General features: G+C 44.2%; 1 protein-coding gene across 10 annotated transcripts in view; it reads right to left on the bottom strand.

Moving 5' to 3' along the window:
• OPCML (opioid binding protein/cell adhesion molecule like) overlaps positions 1-24,929 on the bottom strand; it is a 1,085,346-nt gene that overhangs the window by 259,494 nt on the left and 800,923 nt on the right. For all 10 annotated transcript variants that reach the window (XM_072729304.1, XM_072729307.1, XM_072729308.1 and 7 more), the window contains one exon: positions 19,752-19,984. In XM_072729304.1, the coding sequence (XP_072585405.1) occupies positions 19,752-19,984 (233 nt within the window). The remainder of the gene's footprint in view (positions 1-19,751; positions 19,985-24,929) is intronic.

Below are 24,929 nucleotides of genomic sequence, written 5' to 3'. Positions count from 1 at the left end.
GTGTGATTAGACTCTTTTAGGAGATCATTTGGGCTGCAGGAATAATCCAAAGTGGTCAAGAGTAAAAGCAGAGAGGTTACCAGAAGTGGGGGAGAGAAAAGGATAAGGAGTTATTGTTTAATGGGTACCAAGTTTGGGATGAGGAGCACTTTCTGGAGATCAATAGTGGCGATGGTTGCACAACATTGTGAATATACTTATTGCCACCGAATCATACACTTTAAGATGGTCAAAACAATAATTTTTGTGTATATTTTACCATTTAAACATTGTAAGAAAAATGTAAACAACTTAGTAGGATTTTGTAGTTGGAGTGACAACAGTATCTTGTTCTAGACTGAGCGGTGGAGATGGAAAGAGGTGAATAGATTTAAGATGTGTTTTTGTAGAATGGTGAATTGGATTTAGTATGGCAGAGACAGGCTAGCTATTCACCAAACCTATTATTCTCTTCTTGGACATACAAGCTAGACTATATTTCTAGCTGTCACAGAGTTCTAGCTAAAGGAATGTGAGCAGAAGTTTTATGTATCACTTCCAAGGAGCCTGGACCATAATAAAAACCAAGGCAGATGAAAACAAGCCTCCCCACCACACACACACACACAAATCCACATCTTTTTATGCTCAATTTTTATCCTTCTCTCCAATCAACATTCTAGATGTCTAAGACCAGAGTTGACCTTGTCACCATGCTTTCAATGGGCAGAACCTCAGTCAGGTTTTATTCCCTAATGATTGCATGGATCCTATGACTTTGCCCTTTCCCAGATCCCAGATAATTGGAATATCTGAACAAGCAAAACCATTTTATTGTGTTAAACCACTAATAGCTTAAGCTGTAAGAAGCTAGAGTTATGCTACTTGGTACTTGTTTAGGAATGAATTATGACCTCCCAAGTTTCATATGTTAAAGCCCTAACCCCCCAGTGGGACTGTATTTGGAGACAGAATATTTAAGAAGTTAATTAAGACTAAGTGAGGTCACAAGCATGGCACCCTAATCTGATAGAAGTAGCATCCTTATAAAAGGAAGGGGACACCAGGGATCTCTCGCCCTCCACACATGCACAGAGAGAAATGGTCATGTGAGTACACAGATAGAAAGACATTTTCTTAAAGCCAGGAAGAGAGTTCTCCCTACAAACCAACCCTAATGGCCCCTTGATCTTGGAATTCTAACATCCAGAACTGTGAGAAAATGAATTTCTATTGTTTAAGTCAGCCAGCCTGTGGTATTTTGTTACGTAGCTGGAGCTGGAGCCAACCAAGAGAGTACCAATGCTTAAAGGGCCTATGGGGAGAGGTATCCAAGGGAATGATCATCCTCCTGGTTCATGGAACTCAGTGTATGATGGTGCCCAACACTGAGGTGGAACACTGGTGTAGTGGAGTTTGATTCTGATCTTGACTTTGAAGTGTCCCCAAGGCTTCCAAGAGGAGATACCGAGTCGGTCTACTTGAAATAAACACTGATAGGCTAATGCTTAAACTAAATACATATTTTACCAAAATATGTATTTACCTATTGTTTAGTTTAAAGAATTTTCTCTAATTGTTTTATGTTCTATTTCCCTTCGGGAATGAAGACTTCCTTGGACTTTTCCCCCATATTCAATAAACGATTTGGAAGGTAACTTTATTTTTTAAGAAGTGACTGTTTGGTATCTAGGAGACAAAGACTTACTCAGCCTATCTTGGAATGTTTAAGGTAAGATGAGATTGGTGGTTTAGTCCCTCACCTGTCGTAACATATCCCCAAATATGCTTTTTAAAAAATATTTTATTTATTTATTTGAGAGAGAAAGAGAGAGATAGCGAGAGAGGGCATGAGAGAGGAAGGAGGCAGGAAGAGGGAGAAGCAGGATTCCCACTAAGAAGGGGGCCCAATGCAGGGCTTAATCCCAGGACCCTGGGATCATAACCTGAGCTGAATGCAGATGCTTGACTGAGCCCCCCAGGCACCTCCTGCCAAAATACGCTTTTAGTAAACACAAAAGAAGACTATAATTTAGTTGTGACTACTTTCTTCCTTGTCATTGCCCTCACTCCACACTAAAAATGTAAAAATAAGGGCAAACTGTAGAATTCAAGTGGGGTTCAATTTAATTCTATTCAAGCCAACATTATCGAGTGCTATTAACCACATTGCACATTTTAGGTGTTGAGGCCGACACAATCAATCTCTTGTCCCTCAAGGACAGAGTGTAAAATAGTGGAAGGAGGTGTGGAAATCATCCTGCAAAAGGCAAGGCTGGTGATTTACATTATTTTATCCTCAGGATTGTAGCAAAGCACTTAATGCAGAGATGATGCTTAACATATTCGCATTGATTATGCTTTCACTTAGTAGGTATTAAATATTTAGTGAACAAGCAGATGAAAACAATGGATAGACTACAATATAAGTCTGTCTGTGAAAGATTACAAAAATGTATTCTAAAATATGTAATCCCAGGCATAAAAATCTAGAATTTCAGAGCAGGAATGGATTTCAGAGACCATATACTTCTCCCTTATTTTTATATGGCAAGAAACAGATCTAAGAAACTTAACCCATATGCCTCAAACAGCACAAGCAGTGGATGCTGGAGTAGTTTCTAGGCCTTTTGACTCACCGTACTGTGTCCTTATAACCAAATGAGGTTTTTCCACAAACTGAGCACTAGACCCTTGCATTTAAAGGATGCTGGCACCATGGCTGTACTTAAAGCCCCTAGGTTACCCACAAGAAAGAAAATGAACCAGGGACCCAGTAAAGCTTTCAACACATGAAGAAAGAGCAGACTGGTGGTCTCAAAGCTGATTTCCGCAGAGATGTGCTGAATTTACTAGAAGAGAGGAGGAGAGCACTGAGAACACAGGCCCACGGAGAGACACTCAGGCAGCTTGCCAGAGGACATGCTATCAAAACACGAGAGGCAGCCCCCTAACTCTTCACCTCACTATAGGCAAGATGACACTGGGGAGATGCGGATATGGAAGCGGGAGCCCAGCTGGGTGACTTTTGTGCTTGGAGCTGTCCCACTGACACCTGGGTCCAGCCTTCATTACCATCAATCACACTCAGGCACTCTTCCACGGAATAGCAGTGACTACACTGCCTCTCTCACCTAGTTGTGTTCTATGGAACTGGGAGTTCCTGAATCCAAACAGAATCCTTTCCTGCTAGGAGCAGAACTTTGCATAATCATCATGTTTGCAGGCCAACTAAATGTAAATGTATGCAAATGTACTGGCAAAGTTGGCCTGGCCCTCAGGCCTTTGCAAAGAGGCTTTGCCCCGCTGCAAGAGGTAGGTGAGCACCACCCGCTTGGAGGGCAGAGGATTACGGGAGAGGCAGAGGGATTAAGGAGGCAGGAGAAGGAGGGAAGGAGAGGTAGGCCTCTTGTGAGCAAGCCCGAAGGACTGAGCTGCAAACCCCACTCACCCAGCACCGCGACTGCTTTGATTCACAGTAGCTGCAGCCCTGGGAACATTTACTCTCTGAGACAGAAAATCACTGCAAGCCAATTGTTTTTGGGGAAAATGGAAGCATGTTCCAAATTGTATTATACCAGGAATTATTTCCCCCTTTCCCAAAGTCAGAGAAGTCTATAAAACCCCTATTGCTGCAGCCAGAATGGGCACTTTGTAGTTGATGTCATTTCTGCTAGAGACCTTAAAAGAACCTGTCCTCAGGGGCAGGGCTGTCCTGTAGGTTCTCCGCGGACTTCTGTAGTGGCAAATGGGCATCGGAAAGGACTAGAGCAGGATCCGTGTAGTAGATGAACTCGGGAGTGTCAGGAAGGGAGACTGAGCATTAGGACACGCTGAAGGCCCCTGCCATTAGCATGCTGTCTGCAGCCAGAGTGTGGAGTGGGGCAGTAAATCTCAGCCAGGGCTGGGGCTCTATAGGATGGAAGAAGAATTAAGAGGCCCTGAATCAGCACAAGGTTAGAGACGGGCCTGGGCCGAGTGGAGATTAACAGTGTCTTAACCCGTCTTGAGGTGGAAATTCTCTCACAGCCTGTGGAGGAAGGAAGGATGGGCAGTTACCACCGGACGCTGGGCATAGCCCTCCCTGACTCATACGGGGCTCGCAGATTATTTTCCCATGCACATACATGCCCAAATCAATTTGTTTCAGTTCCCCTCAACCAAGTATTTTCATCCATCTTATCATTAAACACTTATTGATTGCTCATTACACGCCAGACACATTTATTAAGCATTTGTGAGCATCTAATCTGTTAGGTCCTGTGCCATACATGGGAAGTACATATTGGTGTCCCCAGGGAGGTGAACACTTTGTCCCCATCTTCACGGTGCTTATAGCTTGGTGGGGAAATCAGGTGTGTCAGTCCCTGGTGACAGCCCCATGTGACAGAGCCAAAGCCTGGGGGGCGGGGGAGGTGAGGTCAAACTTGGAAGGCCTGGCCTCCTGGAATACCTGCGAGACCGCATCAGGGCAAGCCCCCAGCGAAGCAGGCACCCCGGGGCCCGGTGGGTGCTCCGGCTGGAGAGGGAGTAGGCGGCCAGGGCAGGGCACCGCCAGCCAGGCCCCTGAACCCGGACACTTCTCTCGAAGCCACTTGTATGAAGCTTCTAAGGAGAAGCAAGCTCCTCGTTAAGGGGTTAGCAGCTCCGGGTCAGCAGGTACGACCTGGCCACGGATCGGGTCTGAGGGAGAAGAAGGGAGGCGGCAGGACCACGGCGATGCTCAAGGGACCTGTCCTTGAAATGCCATCAACTCCTGCTTCCTGGTGTCCCTTAGAAACACGTTGGCCAGAACAGGTGGGTGCAGAGCAAAGGCTTCCGATGATACAGGTGAGAACCTGTACACGCGGCCGGAGGGAAGGTTCTGGAGGCCCTGCATGCTCCCCTCTGGCCTTCTCTGCCACCCTCTCCCTGGGGGTGTATGAGGTCCAAGGAGCTCTTATTTCAGGGTGTCCCATGGGCGGTGCTTGCACCCTCTGCCTGGCACCTTCTCAGAGTTTCCCTTGCCCGTCGCCTGAGCACCTGCTGATTGACCCTCCGGTCTTTCTCAGAGCTACCCGTGGGCGCCTCCTTAATGGCCTGACCTTAATTGCATTTTCCTGTTTGTGCGGTGTAGTCAGCATGCAGTTTAATAAAAGATTTTCAAGCTGCTGGGCCCATTCTTCCCTCTCCACCTACATCTTAGGTAGTGGAAGATTTTTAAGCCTTATTTTTAAGGTGATTGATTTGGTGTGTTTTCCACTTTCCTTCCCGCTGTGGGGACATTTTGCCTCTATGTGTGATAATTTTTTTTTAAAGGAACTTTGATTTGCCTGTCCCCTCACTTTCCACCCTGCTGTTGTAGAACCAAGGACTCAGAAGCTTTACTCCTCAAGTACGCATTTTGCGTTTTCTGATTCTGTTATTAGTTGTTGGTGCTTTGGATTAGCCATGGTCAGGGCTCAGGGCTTGTCATTCAATGCTCACATCAGTGGGGTGTTTAAAGTGGGCACTTCAGGGGAGTGTGCTGTAGCCACAGGCTTTTTATTATTATTATTTTTTTAAGTCTAGAACATAGACTTATTTTATTTTACTCTGGATGTGATAGCAGTACGGGGACTTTGTTACAGAGAACTCTATGCTATTTGCTGTGTGGTAATGGCCCCTTAAAGAGGTAATCTTCAGCAAGTATCCAGATTTTGGACTTCTTTACATAAGTCATATTTATGCCAGGATGGAAAATTTTAAGGGAAAACAAAGACTTTGTTTTCCTTTAGAACGTTTTGATGATGATTCAATGGTTATTTTTTATCTGCCTCAAAGTTATCTACTTCATCTCTTATTCCTGCTCACTAAGTATAATTATATGTTATTTTCAGAAATACCTCTTGGACATGAGACTATAATATTATGACAATATCAAAAATAGTTAAGAATATTTAAAAATAATAAGGAGAATGACATAAAACCTTAGGGACAGGGGATCTAACATACATGGATTTATATATATTCAGAAGATGGCATAGTTTGATCACTATCCACAAAATCCAATATAATTTATTAAAACACAGGAGGCCAGTGGCTATATTTTTATGTGTTAAAACTGTATTAGGATGAGTAGATGACAAATGGCCCTAAGTATTTCTGAATCGCCCTAACTTGATGCCTGTCATGAAAACTCAGAGCCATTTTCAGAAACTAACCCAACAGCCTAAAACAATGTTAATATTTTCTTTGCACGAGACCTAGTAAACTATGGAGTAAAGTCCTTAATTCACAACAGTCTTAAGAGGGAGGTAGGGCAAGCTGTATTTCTGACAACTTACTGATGAAGACGCTGAAACTTAGGTTAAGTCCACATTCCAGGTCACAAAAGAAGAGGCCAAACCAGAAGCTACGTTGTACACGCCTCCTACTGGAAGCAGCCTGGTGACTGGGTTTCTCTTCTGTGTAACTTGAATTAAGGTTTGGTCATCATTAACATTGCCTATTTTGTTGGATTGCCCTTGGTGTCAGCCCTGTGGAAACATAAACCCAAGCCTTAGGTGCCTGGGATGTGACCAGCTCTCACTGTAGGTGTCTGGGGACCAGGAAGATGGCAGAGGGTGGAACACACAGGTCTTGCCTGCACCTGATGCTCCACACGAGTGACTGCTTGCCGAGGACACACTGAGTGACGTGGAGCAGGGTAGCAGGGAAGCAAGTGGAGGAGACGCCATTTATGGGGAGAACTGAGGGTGGCACTGGAGCCCACGTGGAAAGCCTCAGCACACAAGGGCAGCTGAGCTTGGCCTGTGGTTTTCCCACCTCCATTGGGGCAGGTGTCCTCAGTACAACAGGCCTGGGCAACTCTGGCCTCTGCTTCAACTCTGCCCTTTCTCTGCTTCCTGCACTTTCCTCCCTGCAGCTCTCTGGCCCTCCCCAAAGCACCTCTCAGTCCTTCTTCCATCTCTTCCCCCTGACTCCTTCCTCTTTCTTAAATCTTCCTGGTCCCAGCCCCACTCCCCCTGCCCTCCACTCCCCTGGGCTACTTGAACTCCTATCCAGCACAGCAACAGGTGTCACCCCTCTCCCCCAGGTCCCACTCTTCCAATAAGCTCAGTTTGATCTGTTTTGGAGAACTTTTTGCAAAGGACAGAAATTATGCGTGTGGGTGTTGTTAGTAGCAAATTAAGTTTAAAATCTATCTCCAGAACCAAAAATTGACTGTTAACTCTGTGTCTAAGGGAGACCACATTTCTTGTCCTGGAGCAACTTGTGCCTTGGAAATGACAAACGTCTGGACTGTTATTAGATCTCAGGCCACTGCAGGGGTTTATAAAGCACGCTCCGCTCCATCCAGGTTTCTCCTTTGGCATTTCTGGGACGTAGAGAATCTCTCCTGCCAACCTTTAAATTCATTTAAAACCTGTGCTTTCCCCCTGAAAAATCCTGCGACCTAAAAGAGCCAATAACAATATGATAATTAATGATTATCTCTATTTTAAGATAGACTTATTTTTTTTCTAACACTGACCTCCATTAAGGTGATAATTCTGAATGCAGTATTTCTGTATGTCTGTTAATCACTATTCACAAACCAAATATAGGGAACTTCCCTGTGCTTTCAGTCTACAGTAATACAAGCATAAAACTCCAGCTTCTGGGGAATGCATGCTCCCTTACTTGGGGATTGGAGATCACCCGGGTACACGGTATATTGTTTTTGAGAGGGAACAGTCTATCTGAACAGAAATTAAGAAGGAATTAAGAAGATAAAAAGAGAACAGGAAGTGAAAAGAAGAAGAATTGTAAGAGAGGGTAAAATCTCTATTCCAACAATATCTTCCTCTAAAGCTGTTTATGATAAAAAGAGGATTAGGTAGCCAGTATTCCCGCTATATTAAATTAAATCCCAGGCCCCTTTCCTCAGACACACACAGCCGTGAGAGCATCAATCCCTATCACGACAAAATAGCCCTTGGGAACAGGAATCCTCCTGGCAGTGTGCCATTCAGCTCTTATAAACTGTTAACCATGGTAATGAACCAATCCAAGAGACATATTAATAATGACATGAAGAGACACATTTATTGTTGATTGTTGAGATGGTGGCAGATTTATTGCGAGCTTGCCAGGAGGGAGGGCTTGGTCCAGCAATGGTGCAATTAAAAACAAATTGAATACAGGGACAAAGAATCAATAATCTAACAGGGCAACTTTTAGTTTGCAAAATACAAATATAAATTAATTGACCTGAACACAGTTGCTAACTGGTCATTAATGTCTGCTTGCCGGCCAATCAGAAGGCATCACCCATCCCATCATGTTATTGCAGCCGGCTGGGTGCAAGCACTTCCGGCTCTGCCTCCCCCGGGCTGCCCTCTGAGGCATCTTGTTTGGAGGTGATTTCCAACGCTCCTAAAAGAAAGTGGCTGTATCGGATCTTTCCCCAGGATCTCTAAATTCTGAAATTAAAAAAAAAAAAAAAAGTTTCCCTAAGAAACATTTCTATTCAATAGAAATGTTTTCAATGCCTACAGCGGACAGCAATCTATTCTAAGCACCGGGAAACAAAGGTAAGAAATCCAAGGCGGATGTTGCTTTGTGTGATGTGGTCTCCAACAATCTCCAACTTAGGATATTTTGCTATCATTTTTATGGATTAGTAACATTCAATATAAATTTGTTAATTGATCGTGCCAATTCAGATCTAAACTGCACCCATATGAGAAGTTACGAAGCTAACTCTGGCTCTTGCCTTTAAGGAAATTATAATCTAGAAGAGGAAAAGAGTGAAATCCACCAATAGCTGAAATCTAAGAGAAAAAGTTTCAGTTGTCTTAAGAAAGTGTAGGTAAAATGACATTAGAATTCCAAAGAAAGCCTTTGGCTTTGGATATTTAGAATCTGAAACTGTGCTGTCCTATATTATCACCGCTAGCCTGTGTGGTCATTTTAAATTATATTAATTATAACTAAATCATACTAAAACCTGAGTTCAACAGTCACACTAGCTACAACTCAAGTTCTCAATAGCCACTTGGGGCAAACGGCTACCATGCTGGACGGTGCAGATACAGAACACTTTCATCATCACTGAAAGGGCTGTTGAGCAGGGAGGAGCTCTATGGGACAGGGTTGCTCGAAAGGGTCTGCAGAATTTGGAAATCCAAAGAAAAACACATTCAAAATAGATGGATAAAGTAAGACATTAAAAAGTAAGGCATAAAAAGACCAAAAAAAAGCAGGGCAGGGCCTTGTAGGTGGGGGTTTACAGGGACGAGTCTAGCTGTGATGTGTGTATGTGTGTAGGATACACAGATGGAATGACAGAAAGCAAGAGTGGAAAGTAGGTTTAGCCTCGAATTACTCAGCACTTGGAAAAACGATCGAAGAGATTTGACTTTATCGTCAATAGGGAGTCACTAAGGTTATGGGGGCGGGGAGGGCGACATGACCAGAGGTGTGCATCAGGAATGTTTAGACAATGGCATTAAATTGGATTGTAAGGGAGCAGACACTGAGGACTGGGTAGCAAGCAGGACGTGACTAAAAGGTCCCTGGGGAGTGGGATTCAGTACTATGAAGGGGGTGGCTGTGGGAACAGAGAGGAAGGGAAGAACTCGATTCAAAGCAGACACATCGGCTTTGACAGAGACGCAAGGAGAGAGGAGGGTCCAAACTGATGCAAGAGCTTTATACAAGGGCGGTGTGTGGCGAGTAGGAACGTGAACTAAGGAAGAGGAATGGGTTTCTGGGTGAGGAAGGTCAAGCGCAGCGTGGGGCATAGAGACGCAACTGCAGACGCCCAATTCGAAGGATCAGAGATTGGAGGCTGGAATTCTGGAAGCTGTTAAGGACCAGAAATGCCATTTTAGCAGGATGATATAAACCTGATATTAACTTCAACAAGGATGCTGTGCTTACTAAGATACAGAGACGGAGACAAAAGGTTTCAAGGAAGAGAGAGCCTAATGGTAGAGATACTGGACTGAAATCCTTCCATCGGAAACAACCTGGCAGGGAGAGCTGGCGCCTCGGAGAGGAGCCACTGAGGCAGGCAGGCTGCCCCGCCGACAGAGCCGGGACGAGCCGGGGGGAGGCCCATGTGAGGTCAGTGCAGCCTCTGCCTCCGGACTCACAGCCTGGCACCCAGCAGCTGAGGCAGCTCCCTCGGCCCTCCTGAGACCCAGCTTCCTCTGTCAAAAAAGGAGGAAAATCAACCATCAGGAATGACAACTACCCACCAGTTGCTTTGACATGGATGGACCTGGAAGGGATTATGCTGAGTGAAATAAGTCAATCGGAGAAGGACAAACATTATATGGTCTCATTCATTTGGGGAATATAAAAAATAGTGAAAGGGAATAAAGGGGAAAGGAGAAAAAATGAGGGGGAAATATCAGAAAGGGAGACAGAGCATGAGAGACCCCTAACTCTGGGAAACGAACTAGGGGTGGTGGAAGGGGAGGGGGGTGGGGGATGGGGGCAACTGGGTGATGGGCACTGAGGGGGGCACTAGGTGGGATGAGCACTGGGTGATATGCTATATGTTGGCAAATTGAACACCAATTAAATAAATTAAATAAATTAATAAATAATAAACAAAATAGAAAAAAAAAAGTAGGAAAATACATGCTCCTGGGATGCTAACTGGGAAACAGAACGGACTGCGTCTGTAAAACGACTGCCATCCCAGGTACTCGGTGCAGGACAGCCGTGGTTTATGGCGATCAGAAAACAAATCCCTGGCTGCTTTCCTTGCGATTGTTTTCCTTTCCTCCCACGACCCTTCAGCGGCTCTACCTATACAGGAGAACTACCGGTGAGCAAACGGTCAAAGGTTCTTTGATACCTTCAAGAGGAGCCCAACTAGTGCAAAGCGCGGTTATTTTGGCCAAGACGGTGTGTCTGAGGTAAGCCTGTTAACCAGGGACTCAACGCCAGGCTTCGGCCTACAAGTCAGACTCTCCAAATACGCACACATGCCACATATAGAAAAATGTCACTGTTCTGAATTCACAGATTACTCTGATGCTAAGCGATGACTAATCTTGTGGGTGGTGATGTTTGAAATCTTATGTAAGATCCTGACTATCCAAGGGTCATGATGAACTTTACTGTATCAGGGGAATTTATGAACATTGAGTAATTTACCTTCTGCTAAAATGTGATTGCTTCCTCCGCTCACAACAGGAAAGATCTCCTTGTAGTCACCTGAGCTACGGACGGACTAGAGTCTGAGGAAATGAGCTGAGATCACCATGCAAATTGAGTAGAACATAACAGGCATTTCATTTTCTCCTCCATCTTCACATCAGTGATGATTTTGGAAACAGAATTTATGACTGTTCCCGTTTATTTAAGTCTATCGAAAATGAGGCAGATGACAGCCCCAGGCCCTGCCACTTCCCTTCCTGGCTTCTGTATCTATCACCAAACTAGGTGCCAGGACTGGCACCATCTTAGATCGTGTGGAAGTGGGTGCCTTTGCCTCAAAACAAGCTCATACACTTTTATTTATTTTTATTTTTTAAGGATTTTATTTATTTGTTTGGGGGAGAGGAGGAGCAGAGGGAGAGGGACAAGCAGACTCCACACTGAGTGTGGAGCTCGAACCCACGACCCTGAGATCATGACCTGAGCCGAAACCAAGACTTGGATGCTTAACTGACTGAGCCACCCACGGGCCCCTAAACTCACTTAGTTTTAAGGCCAGGACTCTCAGATGAAGATTCTGCCCCTAGATGGAAATGGTCAAACCACCTCCCGCCCTGACAATGCGTCCACCCAATGTCAAATTTTGCTTGGATCTCATCATCTTGGAAAATCCAACTCTTCCTACTCCTACAACTAAAAAATTATCAGTGTTGCAGGAGGAATTGAGCATATATCCCCCATTCCCTTCTAGAGGGAGGCCCAGCCTATTTATCTAATGGAGGGTGGGAGGGAAACCCACAGGCCACAGGAGAAATAGCCATGAGGCCTGGTGCACATATGTGTGCCTGTGTGTGTGCAGGTATGTTGTGTGCGTGTGTGATGATTTTAGCTTCTAAGCAAAGCAGAACAAAGCCCCATATTACTCCTCAAACTACAGAAGTAGGGACTTGATAAAAGGAGAAATAGGGAGGCCTGGGTGGCTCAGTGATTGGGTGTCTGCCTTTGGCTCAGAGCCTGACCCCAGGGTCCCAGGATTGAGTCCCACGTTGGGCTCCCCGCAGGGAGCCTGCTTCTCCCTCTGCCTGTGTCTCTGCCTCTCTGTATCTCTCATGAATAAATGGATAAAATGTTTAAAAAATAAAATCAAAGGAGAAATATTCATTTCTACGAAATGTGTCCTGGACTGTGCGGTCACCGACACATGATGTCGCAAGGGGCGTGGCAACCTTGAGTAGAGTTGTGCTGTCAAATTCAGGTGAGAGCTGAGGGGCCCGCCCCGAGGAAGGGATAGGATGGAGCAATGGAGAGCCAGCGTGTGCCTCATTCCCACCCTGAGGCAGGAGGCTGGGTCCAGTGTGGAGGGAGCTGTGTGCGGAGGCCCTTCGTGTGCAATATGACTCTGGAGATACCTTCCTTTGTTGCATGCTCGGGGTATTCTGAGGGCAGCAGCTTTGACCCTGATCCCCTCTACGTCGCAATGGCCTCCTCAGTTTACCCAATGCCCGAGTTAGGAATGTTAGCATATTTGACGCTATTTGATAGGAGTCGTGGAGGCTACAGATGGCGGAGCGGAACAGGCAAGGAGAGGGGTCTTTGACCTCCCCCCTCTCTCTAACGGAAAAGGTGGCCACTGCCAACGCACCTGAGCCGTGCTCAGAGTCACTACTGAAAACGACATTAGCAAAAGGACCTCAAGTCTTAGGGGCTCTGAAGAAAATACGAGTGAGAGAGAGAGAGAGTTAAGAGCAAACCCTCTGGTTCCCCCATCAGTGGGTGAAGGAGGAAAAGTCGGGGCGTGGAGAGATGCCTGGCTATACGAAAATCCTCCAGAGAAAGGACATTAATAAACCATAAAATGTAATAACTGGGAAGGACTCCCTTACTATTTCTTCAGCTCTTCTGCTTTAAAACCAACAAAATGAAGCCCAGAGAAGGCGTGATGCTTATTTTGTACCCTTGCCCCTTTGGCCTGTGTGCTCTATTTGCACATATGCATAGAAGTTGCAGTTTATAGACCTTTTCTCAGAATCTTATTTTCAAACGCAAATATATATACACTTCAATAATATATAAGATCAAGGTATGCGTATGTGCACCTAAATAAAATCAAGTACATTGCATTTTGTTCTTCACCTCAGGGCAAGAAGCCAGGAAGGAAATATCCTACAAAAACAGGCCTGGATGTCAGGAGCTGAACTCGGGCTGGGGAGTGAGCTTCTGGATGCCCAGTCTTGTTCTTTTCCACTTTTCCACTCTGCCTCTGTGAGGAACAAGCATGATTATAATTTAAAATAGAGGCTGAATAAATTAAATTTATTTCAGGTTGACTGCCTGCTTTTCTTTAGTCCCAAAATTACACATGTTAATTTAAATGACTGTAATATTTGGGAGAAGAGGAGAAAATAGCGGAAAAAAAGAGGTTAGTTACAAAGGAAGATCTGAAAATAGGTTGGCTTTGGCCAAACTGTGGCCTGTGGGTGGGCCTGCCTCCCCTGCCTGCTGGAAACGCCCCCCTGGGGCCTTGCCCACACCTGCTGCCAGGCCCCCGAGCCTCACCATAGTCAGCAACAGGCTCCTTGGTAGACACTCTTCTTAGCAGCCCCTCAGAACTTTAGGTATTTTTCTCACAAATAGTAACATTTACTTGTCCTTTTGCTTAGCTAGGGGTTAGCAGTCTGGTGTAAGAACATTCCAGACCTGGAATCACAACACGGCAGTAAGTGGTGCTTTGCCACCTCCTGGCTGGTGTAACTTGGACAAATGCTTTCAACTCTGAATCTCAATTTCTTTTCTTAGAATGTGGTGATTTTCTTTCTTTCTTTTTCTTTCTTTTTTTTCAAGATTTATTTATTTGAGGGAAAGAGAGAGAGAATGCATGGGGGGAGGGTGAGAAGGAGAAGGAGAGAGAATCTCAAGCAGACTCCCTAGTGAGTGTGGAGCCTGAAGAACCAGGACCCTGGGGCTTGATCTCATGACCCTGAGATCATGACCTGAGCCAAAATCAAGAGTTGGATGCTCAATTGACTGAGCCACCTAAGTGCCCCAGAATGTGGTGACTTTCTGTTCTGTCCCCCAGGACTTTTGTGAAGAATAATCAAAAGAAATAATGCAAGTGCTTTCACAGTATTGTGATAACTGTTTTCCAGAGACAAGTCCAGTGAAGGGAATTTAAAGCATTCAGTAGGGCCATCATCTCTGGGCAAAGTTTTAATCTATCTAAGTCTTAGCTTCCTTATTTTTATTTTTAAAAAATATTTTGTTTATTTATTCATGAGACACACAGAGAGAGAGAGAGAGGCAGAGAAACAGGATCCCTGCGGGGAGCCCGATGCAGAACTCGATCCCAGGCCCCCGGGATCAAGACCTGAGTCGAAGGCAGACGCTCAACTGCTGAGCCACCCAGGGGCCCCCTCAGGTTCCTTATTTTTAAGATTTTTTTATTATTATTTATGATAGACACAGAAAGAGAGAGAGAGGCAGAGACACAGGAGGAGGGAGAAGCAGGCTCCATGCCGGGAGCCCAACGTGGACTCGATCCTGGGGCCCCAGGATCGCGCCCCACGCCAAAGGCAGGCACCAAACCGCTGAGCCACCCAGGGATCCCCAGGTTCCTTATTTTTAAAATGTGAATCTGATGTAGACTTTGTAGAGTTGACGTGAGGATCAACTGAGCTAAGGTGTCCGCTTAATGCACCCAGTGCAGAAGTTGGCTGGTGCTCAGCAGAACCTAGGACTGGACCGACTGGCAGATCTGACTTCTCCACCTCCTAACCTCAGTGTTGGGAACCAAACAGCCTCACCTGAACTGACTCCAGGCTCAAAGACTCAAAGTCTTTTGCAGACACAGAAATTGCACGAGCTTGCTGTGGAGCCTCAGCTATGAAAGATTCACATAATTCACCATTTCCAGCTATTTGCATATGATTTGGCTGAGCAAGGGGAGTTCATTCTATGAAAGGAAATACCTGGTAGCAACCAGATTGGCGAGTTAACCAAGAGAGCAGATAGAGAATGCCAACGTCCAAGGAGCAAAGAGCCAGCCTGTCTTCTCGCCCATCCTTCCTGGACAAGGACAACCACCAGGGCCCCAGGAGGAGAGGAGCAAATCCATGGGGTTTTAGAGTGCTCGGGACTCCACGACAATTAGAATTGCAATTAGATACCGGATTCTCAGAGGGCCAGAGTTTTCAGTACTTACATGGGATAAAGAGGTAACATTTAAAACGTGGCTCCCCGGAGGGATGAGCTACTAGTAAATTAATTATCTTCTTCTTTGCCTCTCTCAGCCTCTCCACACCCATTTATTGTAGCCTTGGCATCCCACCCCCCTGCTAATTTTCTTCTTGAGCTTTGTCCTCGATTTCTGCTGCTACCATGCAATATCAGTAGCAGGGAAAAAACGTGGTGGGGAGAAGAAAGGATAAGTGAACATTTCCCTGGGATCTAAATTAGAGAACTAGCCTCAGACATGGTCGGCAGGAGAGGTGCTGGAGTAGGCTGGAGAGGCACTGATCTCGGAGTCCTAAGGCCATGGTTCAAGCCCCAGCCCTGCTCCATACTCACAGGGGACCCTGGCCGCTCGCTTAGTCTCCGTGAGCTGTAGTTATCTAATTTGCAAAATGAAGAGAACAGTCACTGCACTGCAGCCTCCCAGGGCTTGTTGGAAGGGTCAAGTGAGACAAAGATTGTGACCGGTGCTGGAGAGTGCTAAATAAATGCATGTTATCCCTGGTGTATCTCTTAGCTTGTCACACTGAAGACCCTCATCCCTCCAGGGAACTGTTCCCAATTACTGTCCACTCCAAGTCATGTGGACAGTGTCTGACTCACTCTCCACCCCCAGATAGGAGCTTGAAGGGCCTTTATGGTCACTGCCTTCACAAGCCATTTCATTTGCTGCATCAGTCTGTTCTTCCATTCATTTTGCAGACATTTGCTGAATGTCAGGTATGCCTTACACAGCGCGCTGTGTGCTGGAGACAGATATAAATAAATTATGGTTCCCACTGTTCTGTAGGAATAGTTAATCTCAGAAATCTTACCTATCTTCCCACTAGTAGACTCATGATGAATCTCAAATATACCTCTTCTGTGGTTACACCTGAGTCCTACAGCACCTGTGTAATGTCTGTGCTCTCCTCATCCCTAGACGTAGCAAAACTAGTGCTTTCTAGTCCTAGTGGCGCAGGACCCCAAATCCACCATTACTAGCCAGGCCTTCAACATTTCCCCGATCTCAAAAACGTAGGTGATACCCTTTTAATTCTTCCTCTTTCAAGACATTAAGATTGATCTTCCCAATCTCCTTTGGACAGTATCTCCTGGAGGAACCTCCTCCATTTGCACAGGTAGACCCACAGCCCACGCATGTCCCAGCATTGGAGTGATGGCAGTAACCTACTCCCTATCACTCTAGCTTCTGTCCACTTCACCCTGTCCCGTACAGGGCTGCCAGGTTGATTTTCCTACCTGGCTAATCTGACTCCACGACGACACTTACCTCTTGCTCTGGATTTTTTAATATCTAGGTACACAGTCTAGGTCACATTATCATACAAACTCACATAGTGCTTTAAAATTATCCTCTCAGTGGCCAAGATGTGTCCTGGGTATCAGTGATAATTTTTTTTTTTTTTTTTTTTTAACAAACAGCTTCTTCTCTCGAAGAAGACTTGGAAATTAATCCCATCAGATATGTGGCAAAGGCCACTTTATAAAACAGCAAAGGACAGGCTCTGAAGTTAGTGACGGAGCATCTCCGAGATCCTGACATTGCAGCAGCAGGGAGCGACAAAGCCAGAGCCCTGCGGGATTGCTCTCCTGCTAATGGCACTTGGTTGGCAGAGGTGATGAGACTCTAACATTCTCAAATGGACGGGAGATAAATAAACACCTTTTCCCCTCCCCACCCCCTCTCTCTAAACAGACAAGTTGCAGCTCGGAAATTTTTCAGTTTTTCTCATTGCAAAATCAATACCCATCAGCAGTTTGAAATTAAAGGCAAGATTAGGCCTCAGTTTTATACATGCCTTATTGTATTCCAAAAGCTTTCTACTCAGTCAGATAAATCTTCTTTAAGAGGATTAGGAAACTTTCATTATCTTTATCTAACCTGAAGTAACACTAAGTCTGAAAAATTAATCTATAGACTGGACAAAAGCTGATAGGTGCTGGGAAGAAGGAGGACTCCTAGACTTCTTTCTAATTGAGCAGTGGGGTCTCTGCTTCCACCTACTAGAAATTCAAGGGGTCTCCAAAGAAAGAACATGTTGCCCCATTGCTAATCAAGACAGGAGAGGATGCAGTTCCCTGAGCGCCTTCCTTTTACCTCTCAGTAAACAGAAAGATTCACCTGCTAAGTGTTCCAAGGGAAGGTCATCTCTTTCCACCTCCGCCCTCCCTCATCTTCTGCGTTGGATTTCACAGGCCACCAAGTCACTTGGCCTGAAATGTGGAGACTGTGAGGAACTGACCTCTGAAATTGAAGTCACTCCACTGTTCTTCTCTTGCCTGTTCTCAGACTCCTTCTGACCCAAACCTATGAGACCCATGGGGAGACACCACTGGCTTCCATATCCAGCCCAAGGAATTGCTCCAAAGGCCTTATGAAGCACATTATCCCTGAAGCTCTGCATCACTAGCCCTTTATGGCCTGTATTGACTTTGACATGCTTACACAATCTGTCTTATTTCCTGAAAAGTGATAGCCTTGTTCTGTTTGAGTCTGTTTCTGTACAGTGCCTGACAGTTCTTTTTTATTTCAGTGCTGCATTTCCTGAATTTGAAGATAACTTTGCTGTCAAGGCCACGAAGGTGCCACGGAGGCGTCACTTCCAATGCTGAGAATTTCAGCTCTTCTGGAGCCAAGCCCAGGTGGCAGGCGGGGTAGTGAGAACTCACACTCCCTTGTTTTCTGCACCCCCAGGAACTTTCAACAGACATTCCAGCTCATCTCAGATAACTGATCTCACCAAGTGCCTCCACCAGCCTCTGAGAAGAAGCATCAGACATGACAGTTGTCTTTATCTCCAGATGGCAGGCCGTCTTATAGCTCCAAAGCAGTGTTCATCACCAGGCCATACCCTGGGTGGGACACGTACGGGGAATGGAAACAGCAGAGTGTACAGGCATCTGTCGTGTGCAGGCTGATGTGGGCGTCTGAAAGCACCCGGGGACGAGAGTAGGGCTTGAAGGCTGAACTGAGATTGGGCTTTGAGCAATATGGCAGCACCAGGACCTGCCGGGGGACAGAGCTGCAGCAGACTGATCTCTGGTCCAGCCCATGCTCCTGCTGTAACAAATGGCCCACAGGACTGGAGACTGGCTGCCATGCTAGCAAAGAGCTGTTCTAGTGAAAAGAAAGGGATGGCCACCCTGAGTTAGACAAGTGACTAAAGTGTGAAAAGACACCAACCTCCACTCAAACTCTCCATGAAGCCAACTGAAATGAGCAAAACCATATTTTTTAGTAGAGCATGAGGGCATCCACAGTAGTTCAACCAAGACACCACACACATTTCACACGCTGAAAAAAAAAATTACTGAATCTACTGCAGATGGGATCTGGTAAGAGGCACTTATTAACGACGGAATCGTACCCAGGGACTCCTCCTGAGAGCTCCGTGTATGACTCCAACAGGTCAATACAGAAGACTCTGAGCAGGGTCCACCCCAAGCGATCCCTCCTTTAGTGGAGGAAGGCTATGCCACTGGGGGATGAGAAGTACTCTCCTTAGCATTTAATTGACAGAAACTGCCTACCTAGTGATGGGGAAATGGTGATGTCAGTTGGGGGCAGTTTAAAATAAGTTCATTTGTATTGCTGCCTCATTCCAAATTCTCATAGCTGCTATTTGAATGCATTTTTTTGGAATGCATTTTTAATTCTTAATATTTGATAGTTGGTATCTGGGAATCTGACATTTCTTCAGCCTTATTTGTATGCTACATTGTGAAATTCTACTGAAAAACTATTGAATAAAACGCTTGGGCATACTGACACAGATTTTTAAAGGGAGAATAAGGGAGGATGTTAGGGAACACTTCCCTTTAAAAAAAATTATATAGATGTATTTCTGACACAGACCTGGAGATAGCATTTTGACTAATATCCCTCTTAATTAATCTTGGCTCCCCTGTGAGACTAAAGTGATACACAGACCCAGTCCCCATGCCAGGGAGGGCTTGAGTGCAGCACCCAGAACCCCTTCTGGAACACGCACACCCAACAACCATGCCAAAACCAGTCATCGGTCACATAACTTCACATCAAGGTTATTAACTTCTTATTATGAAATAATCCTATGAAAGGTAACTAAAAGGCACTGAGAATAGTACTATCCCTATTTTTAAATATTTCTTGCCCAACTCCAGGGTACTAAGTAACTTAACGAAGTTCAACCAGTGCATGCCAAACAACTTATTAATAAGAACAGAAGGACCACAGATAAAATTGAGAAACTGAAGATATTTGGTATTTAGTCAAGAACCCAGCAGATGGGAAGGAATCCAGAACATAAAACTCAATCTTGACATTCAACAGAGGAAAATGCTTTTCATGTTTTCATACACAAGTAGAAGCAGAGACTGAGATTATGTGTCCCCTCCATCACTGGCAGGACCACTAACCCCCAAATCCAGCTGTGACTCACCTTGCACTATGAGGTGAACCCGGGAAGTTTTAGGGTGGTTGTCTGTCTGCACGGAGCAGGTGTACGGGCCCTCATCATACACATCCACGTTCTGGATCATGATGCTGTACTGGGTCGGTGTGTTGACCAGGATGATTACACGAGGGTCTATGGACCACTTGTCATTCCCGGCATAGAGGATGGTGCTGCGGTTTAGCCAGGCCACACGGGTGACTCGATCATCTATGGTACACCTGTGAGTGAGGGGGGGCGGGGGAGGAGAAGGAGGATGTGGGGAAAGGGAGGAGGAAAAGGGAGCGGGAAACATTGAGGAAGGCAGGTGGGGGAGGGAGGAAGAGAGGGTTGAGAGACTGCATTATAAATGTGGTTGCTGTATTTTAAGGATTAAATGAAACAACATAACCCAGTGCTAAAAGGAAACAATCAATAATTGATGAAACTTCCTAAATATAGGGTAACAGTGGCCTGAATCATCCTGAAGAACCGATGATACAAAATCATTTCTATTTGATTTAGGAGCGTATTATGTGAATATCTTTGCTGTATATTTGCTTTCCATCTTATTTTTTCCCCCAGGCTTATATGAAAATTAGTTTATATTTCTTGAGCACATTTACCACCTTGTGGGAGAAGTGGCCCAGGGGCATAGGGGCGAGAAAGTGGATCAGTATTTCAAATAGGTCACAGATAATCCACAAAGCAAATACCTAACTTGTTAGGTGAACATATTTTCGGCCAGCCCTCCCTGCTATTGATAATCTCCTTGTACCCCTAAGCTACCCAAAGACTGCAAATTACAATTTATAACACAGATTGATAAAATTCACCTTAAAAATTCACCTTAAAAATTCAATTTTTGAGGGAGTCATGGCTACCTCTGAAGATGTCAGCAGAAGGGAGAAGAAAATGGTCAGGCCCAGTTCTTCCCTTTATGGCCAACCTCCCTCCCCCCTACCCCCAAGAGAACAATGTGGCTGATATGACCTTGGTCATCATCTTGGTCAAGAGCTGACCTCTGCTCCCTCAAATCCTACATCTACTCTTCCCTACAAGTGGAAGCTATGAAGGCAGGTGGGATTTGTTTTTTGGTGTGTATGACTTGCAATCTCTCAAGTTTAATGCAGAAATAAATATGCCTGTTGGTCAGAAAGAAAATGTGCATATGTGGATCAGGATCTTATAATCTGTGGGAAAAAATAGAAGAGGGGGGCACCTGGGTGGCTCAGTAGGTTAAGCATCTGACTCTTGGTTACAGCTCAGGTCATGATCTCAGGGTTGTAAGATGGGGCCCCGAGTTGGGCTCCCTGCTGGGCATGGAGCTTGCTCAAGATTTGTTCTCTCTCTCTCTCTCTACCCTCCTTAGCCCATCCCAGCTGCTCACATACTCTCTCTTGCTCTTAAAAAAAAATAAGAGGGGGACCTGGGACTTGGGTGGCTCAATTGGTTAAGCATCTGCCTTCCCCTCAGGTCATGATCCAGGCTCCTGGGATCGAATCCTGCATCAGCCTCCCTCTCTCTCTCTCTCCATCTCTCATGAATAAATAAATAAAATCTTTTAAAAATTCAAGAAAATAAAGAGAAGATAATCACCTATAAATGTGGATTGCAAAGATGTAGTTGAATGGCCCCAGATATGCCCACCACTCACCACTCCAGTATGAACCTGAGTTGCAGTATCTGGGCAAATAAGAAGGTGCAATTATACCTGCACTGATTTCTCTCCTGAGCAAGAGGAATGAGGCCCACCTTCTGGGCACAAGGAACACAAATCCAGCATCTCCACATGAGAAAACAGAAAAATACATTGCCATATTTCATCAAATCCGATCCCATTTTGACCAAAATCAGAAATCCTTCTGACAAAGCTCAGGAGATGAGAACACAAAAGATGCTGGCAATGGAGGAGAGATCACGCACATTTGGACCCGCTATCTTCCCCTTAGCAAAGTGGCCAGCCTGACCCAGCCTGAACGGTCATGGGAGCAGAACAATCCTGGAGCACTAAAATGACAGCTCCTGTTGAAAGGGGAGTGCTCAGCCTAGCAAAGTACTCTGTCTAGGGCACACGGAAATAATACTAGCTTCCAATCACACAAGTCTTCTTAGGTACAGGTCCTGGCAACCTTGGGTTGGGCTGATAATTAGATGCTTTCAAAGGACAGCAGGAAAGAAATGTCTCTCTTGTAAATTTTCTTTATTTGCTGTTTGTCAGACTACAAAAATGAAATAAGCATGTTTTAACATGTGAACAAATGAGGTCCTTAATTTGGTAATACTCTGGTTTCTTCCGCATCTCACTCCTTACATATTCACATATATAAAGGCTGTGTTGATTTATTTACCTGAAATAGACTTCTATTCTGATATTCCTAGAAGCAGGTTTTTGGAAGTTGAGCACAGACTTCTCTGAACACCAGTAGTTTTGGGGGGCCAACCGCATTTGCCATTAGATCCTGATAATTCAAGTGTCATGGAGTGATTGCCACCTTTACGGGTGTATCATGGTGATAAAAAACATAAAATAACTGAAGTCATGCTGTTTCCTCCATATCCCGGAACCCTAGCTTCACTCTCTGTGCAGTTTTTTCCTTCAATAGCAACTTTCCATTTCCCTTATGAAGACCAGAAAGCCCACTCTACACTTCAAAAAGCATTTATTAGGGGAGAGAAAAAAAAAGATAAACACATTCATTCACTCTCAATTGCAAATGACTGATAAGGGTTAGTGTGCAATCTTTCTTTATGACAGCTGTGTTTTCATAAACACCAAATCCCTGTTTGAATAACTCCTAAAATGAAGTTCTAATTGTGCAATGCCAGGAACTGGCAAGCCTGGAAGTGGATGGTAAATTGGGACAGAGCAAAGGGAGTCACCTTCTAGTCCCTAGAACCACACAAACCCAGGTGACATAGTGCAAACAAATATTCTTGCTTTTTTATTTTGGTCAATTATGTAACCTCTTGCCTATTTTTAAGTTGATGTAATTTTTAAAATTTAAGTTATAATGATGCATTTTTGCCCTGAAGAGAATATTCACATTCTAAACTTAAACTGCCAAAGTATTCAACAAAATTTAAATGCAATAGTAACTTGATTATCTAGTTTCAAAATTCATGGACAAGCTCTTTTTTATTAGTCATAAAATGTGCATTGTTCCTTTTTAAAACTTGAACTTGTGTTTCAAATATATGTCCTCTGCAGGATTTTATCTTGATGTAATATTTCACGCTTAAAAATCTTTTATTGATCAGCTATCATATTTATTTGCAAATATAGAGAAAGATTGAAGTTGAGATTACTTTTATGTTCTGTGATCATAAAACTCTGAGTAATACTATCTTCCTTTAGAATGAGTTATCATTACAAGGACAATATTGATAAAACAACATAAATATATTGTCCATGTTTTTTAAGTATAATTAAACATAAAATATAAACTTTTTTAGAAATATAGTGAGGTAGATAGGAATTTCAAAAATTATACCTTGAATAAATATCATTACTGCTAGAATGAGAGAGAGCTCAGGATTAATTCAATTCCTATTTTTGTTTGAGAGGAATCTAGTTCACATATCTTGTAGAGCAGTGCCACTCAATTCTTTGAATCCCTTCCAAGATATGTGCCAACCATCACATAGTAATACACCTTCAAAAATTATTTTAATGATCTCACAGCGGACAATTCAATTAGTTCCTCCTTCAGTTTCTTTCAAAGCAATGAATTGAAAAATACCTGACTTGCAAAGGGCTTTGTAACTCAGTATTAAGTTCATTCAATTTCACAAAATCTGGACAGTATACTGCTAACATTTTACCAGATCTTATCAAATGACTCTTAAAGATGTGTTTCTCTTCACTTAGAAGCACCTTGTTTAACCCAATACACTTAGAAAGGTGGGTAAAATTGAATGCTGTTTATTTTACTATGCCAAATCACATTGTCTTCTGCCAGAAAATACTTCTTCCTCCCTCTAATTCCAAGATAGAGAAGGCATCGCTTTGCCATTAATTTATTACTGATGAACTGACGTACCATTACCTTTATTATGTCTCTGCTTACTTTGGTGAGGCTCCCCTTCAAATGAGGTTTTTTTTTTTTTTTTTTAATAATAGTTGGATGGTAAAAATGAAAGTAAAGGTTAATTCTTTCCTGGATGGCTTATAAAGTGGGGATAGTCAGAAAGGAGAACCAGAATTACAATTCCATCTCAGGCACTTCCTCAGGCAGACTGATTTAGGAAATCTGAGATCCTGAATGTATTCTCTTAAAACTTTCATTGTGCTTATATAAGACCTACAACTGCAGGTTGGAGTCCATGTAACTCAGAATTACCAGGGAGTTTTGCAGGGACTGACCCTAAAACAGGTTGGTCCAAATCTATCCTCCAGAGGTAAACATACTCTCAGCCCCTGGCTACGCAGCTGTTGGGAAGCCTTGTGTACTCCTTGGGTGGACATACCGAGACAGGGGCAAACGGATGTTCATGGCCCAATTTACCTGCTCTTAAACCTGGGCCACATTAGTGGGCATGCGGGGGAAACTGGATAAATCTATCTTTCTGAATGGAGGAGAGCTGGTTCATGGAGTCAGTTCTAGAACCTAAAGAATGATAAAGACACTTGTGAGAGTAATGATACTGGTTGAATGAAAAGAAGAAAACATAACAGGAAATAGTAGGAAGAAGGTTCAGAGAAGAACTTTAAAAAAAAATTAAGTGTACTTCCAAATCTGGCTCTTTTCCTGCTGTTTATGGCTATGTTGGACTCCCAGAAGCACACAGAGGAGAAATTTTTATGTTAAATAAGGGCATCCAGGAAGAATGTCAAGAAACATTAATGACAACTTTCTAATTTCTTGAAAACTCTTTAAGATCTCTAAAATTCTTACCTTTAAGTAAATCCTACCTACTGGTCCTCGATAAGATAGAACTCATTACAATTCTACAGTAATGTCTACAGTTACATAGTGCTTATGGTTACCCAGGACGGTTTAAGAACTTTCCATATATGAAATCACTTGATCCTCTTAACCACCCTTTGAGTCACACTCTATTATTCTCACACTTTATAGATCAGGAAACTGAGATGCCAGGAGGTTCAGGACTCTGAACAGCTGGTACAACGAGAGCAGGGAACTTACACCTATGAAGCGTAGAAGAATTCTTGCACTTATGGAC

This window comes from Vulpes vulpes, chromosome 12, assembly GCF_048418805.1.
Source record: "Vulpes vulpes isolate BD-2025 chromosome 12, VulVul3, whole genome shotgun sequence".
In the NCBI taxonomy this organism is placed as follows: domain Eukaryota; kingdom Metazoa; phylum Chordata; class Mammalia; order Carnivora; family Canidae; genus Vulpes; species Vulpes vulpes.
The sequence above is the reverse complement of the archived record's forward strand: the minus strand, read 5'-3'. Positions and strand labels throughout refer to the sequence as shown.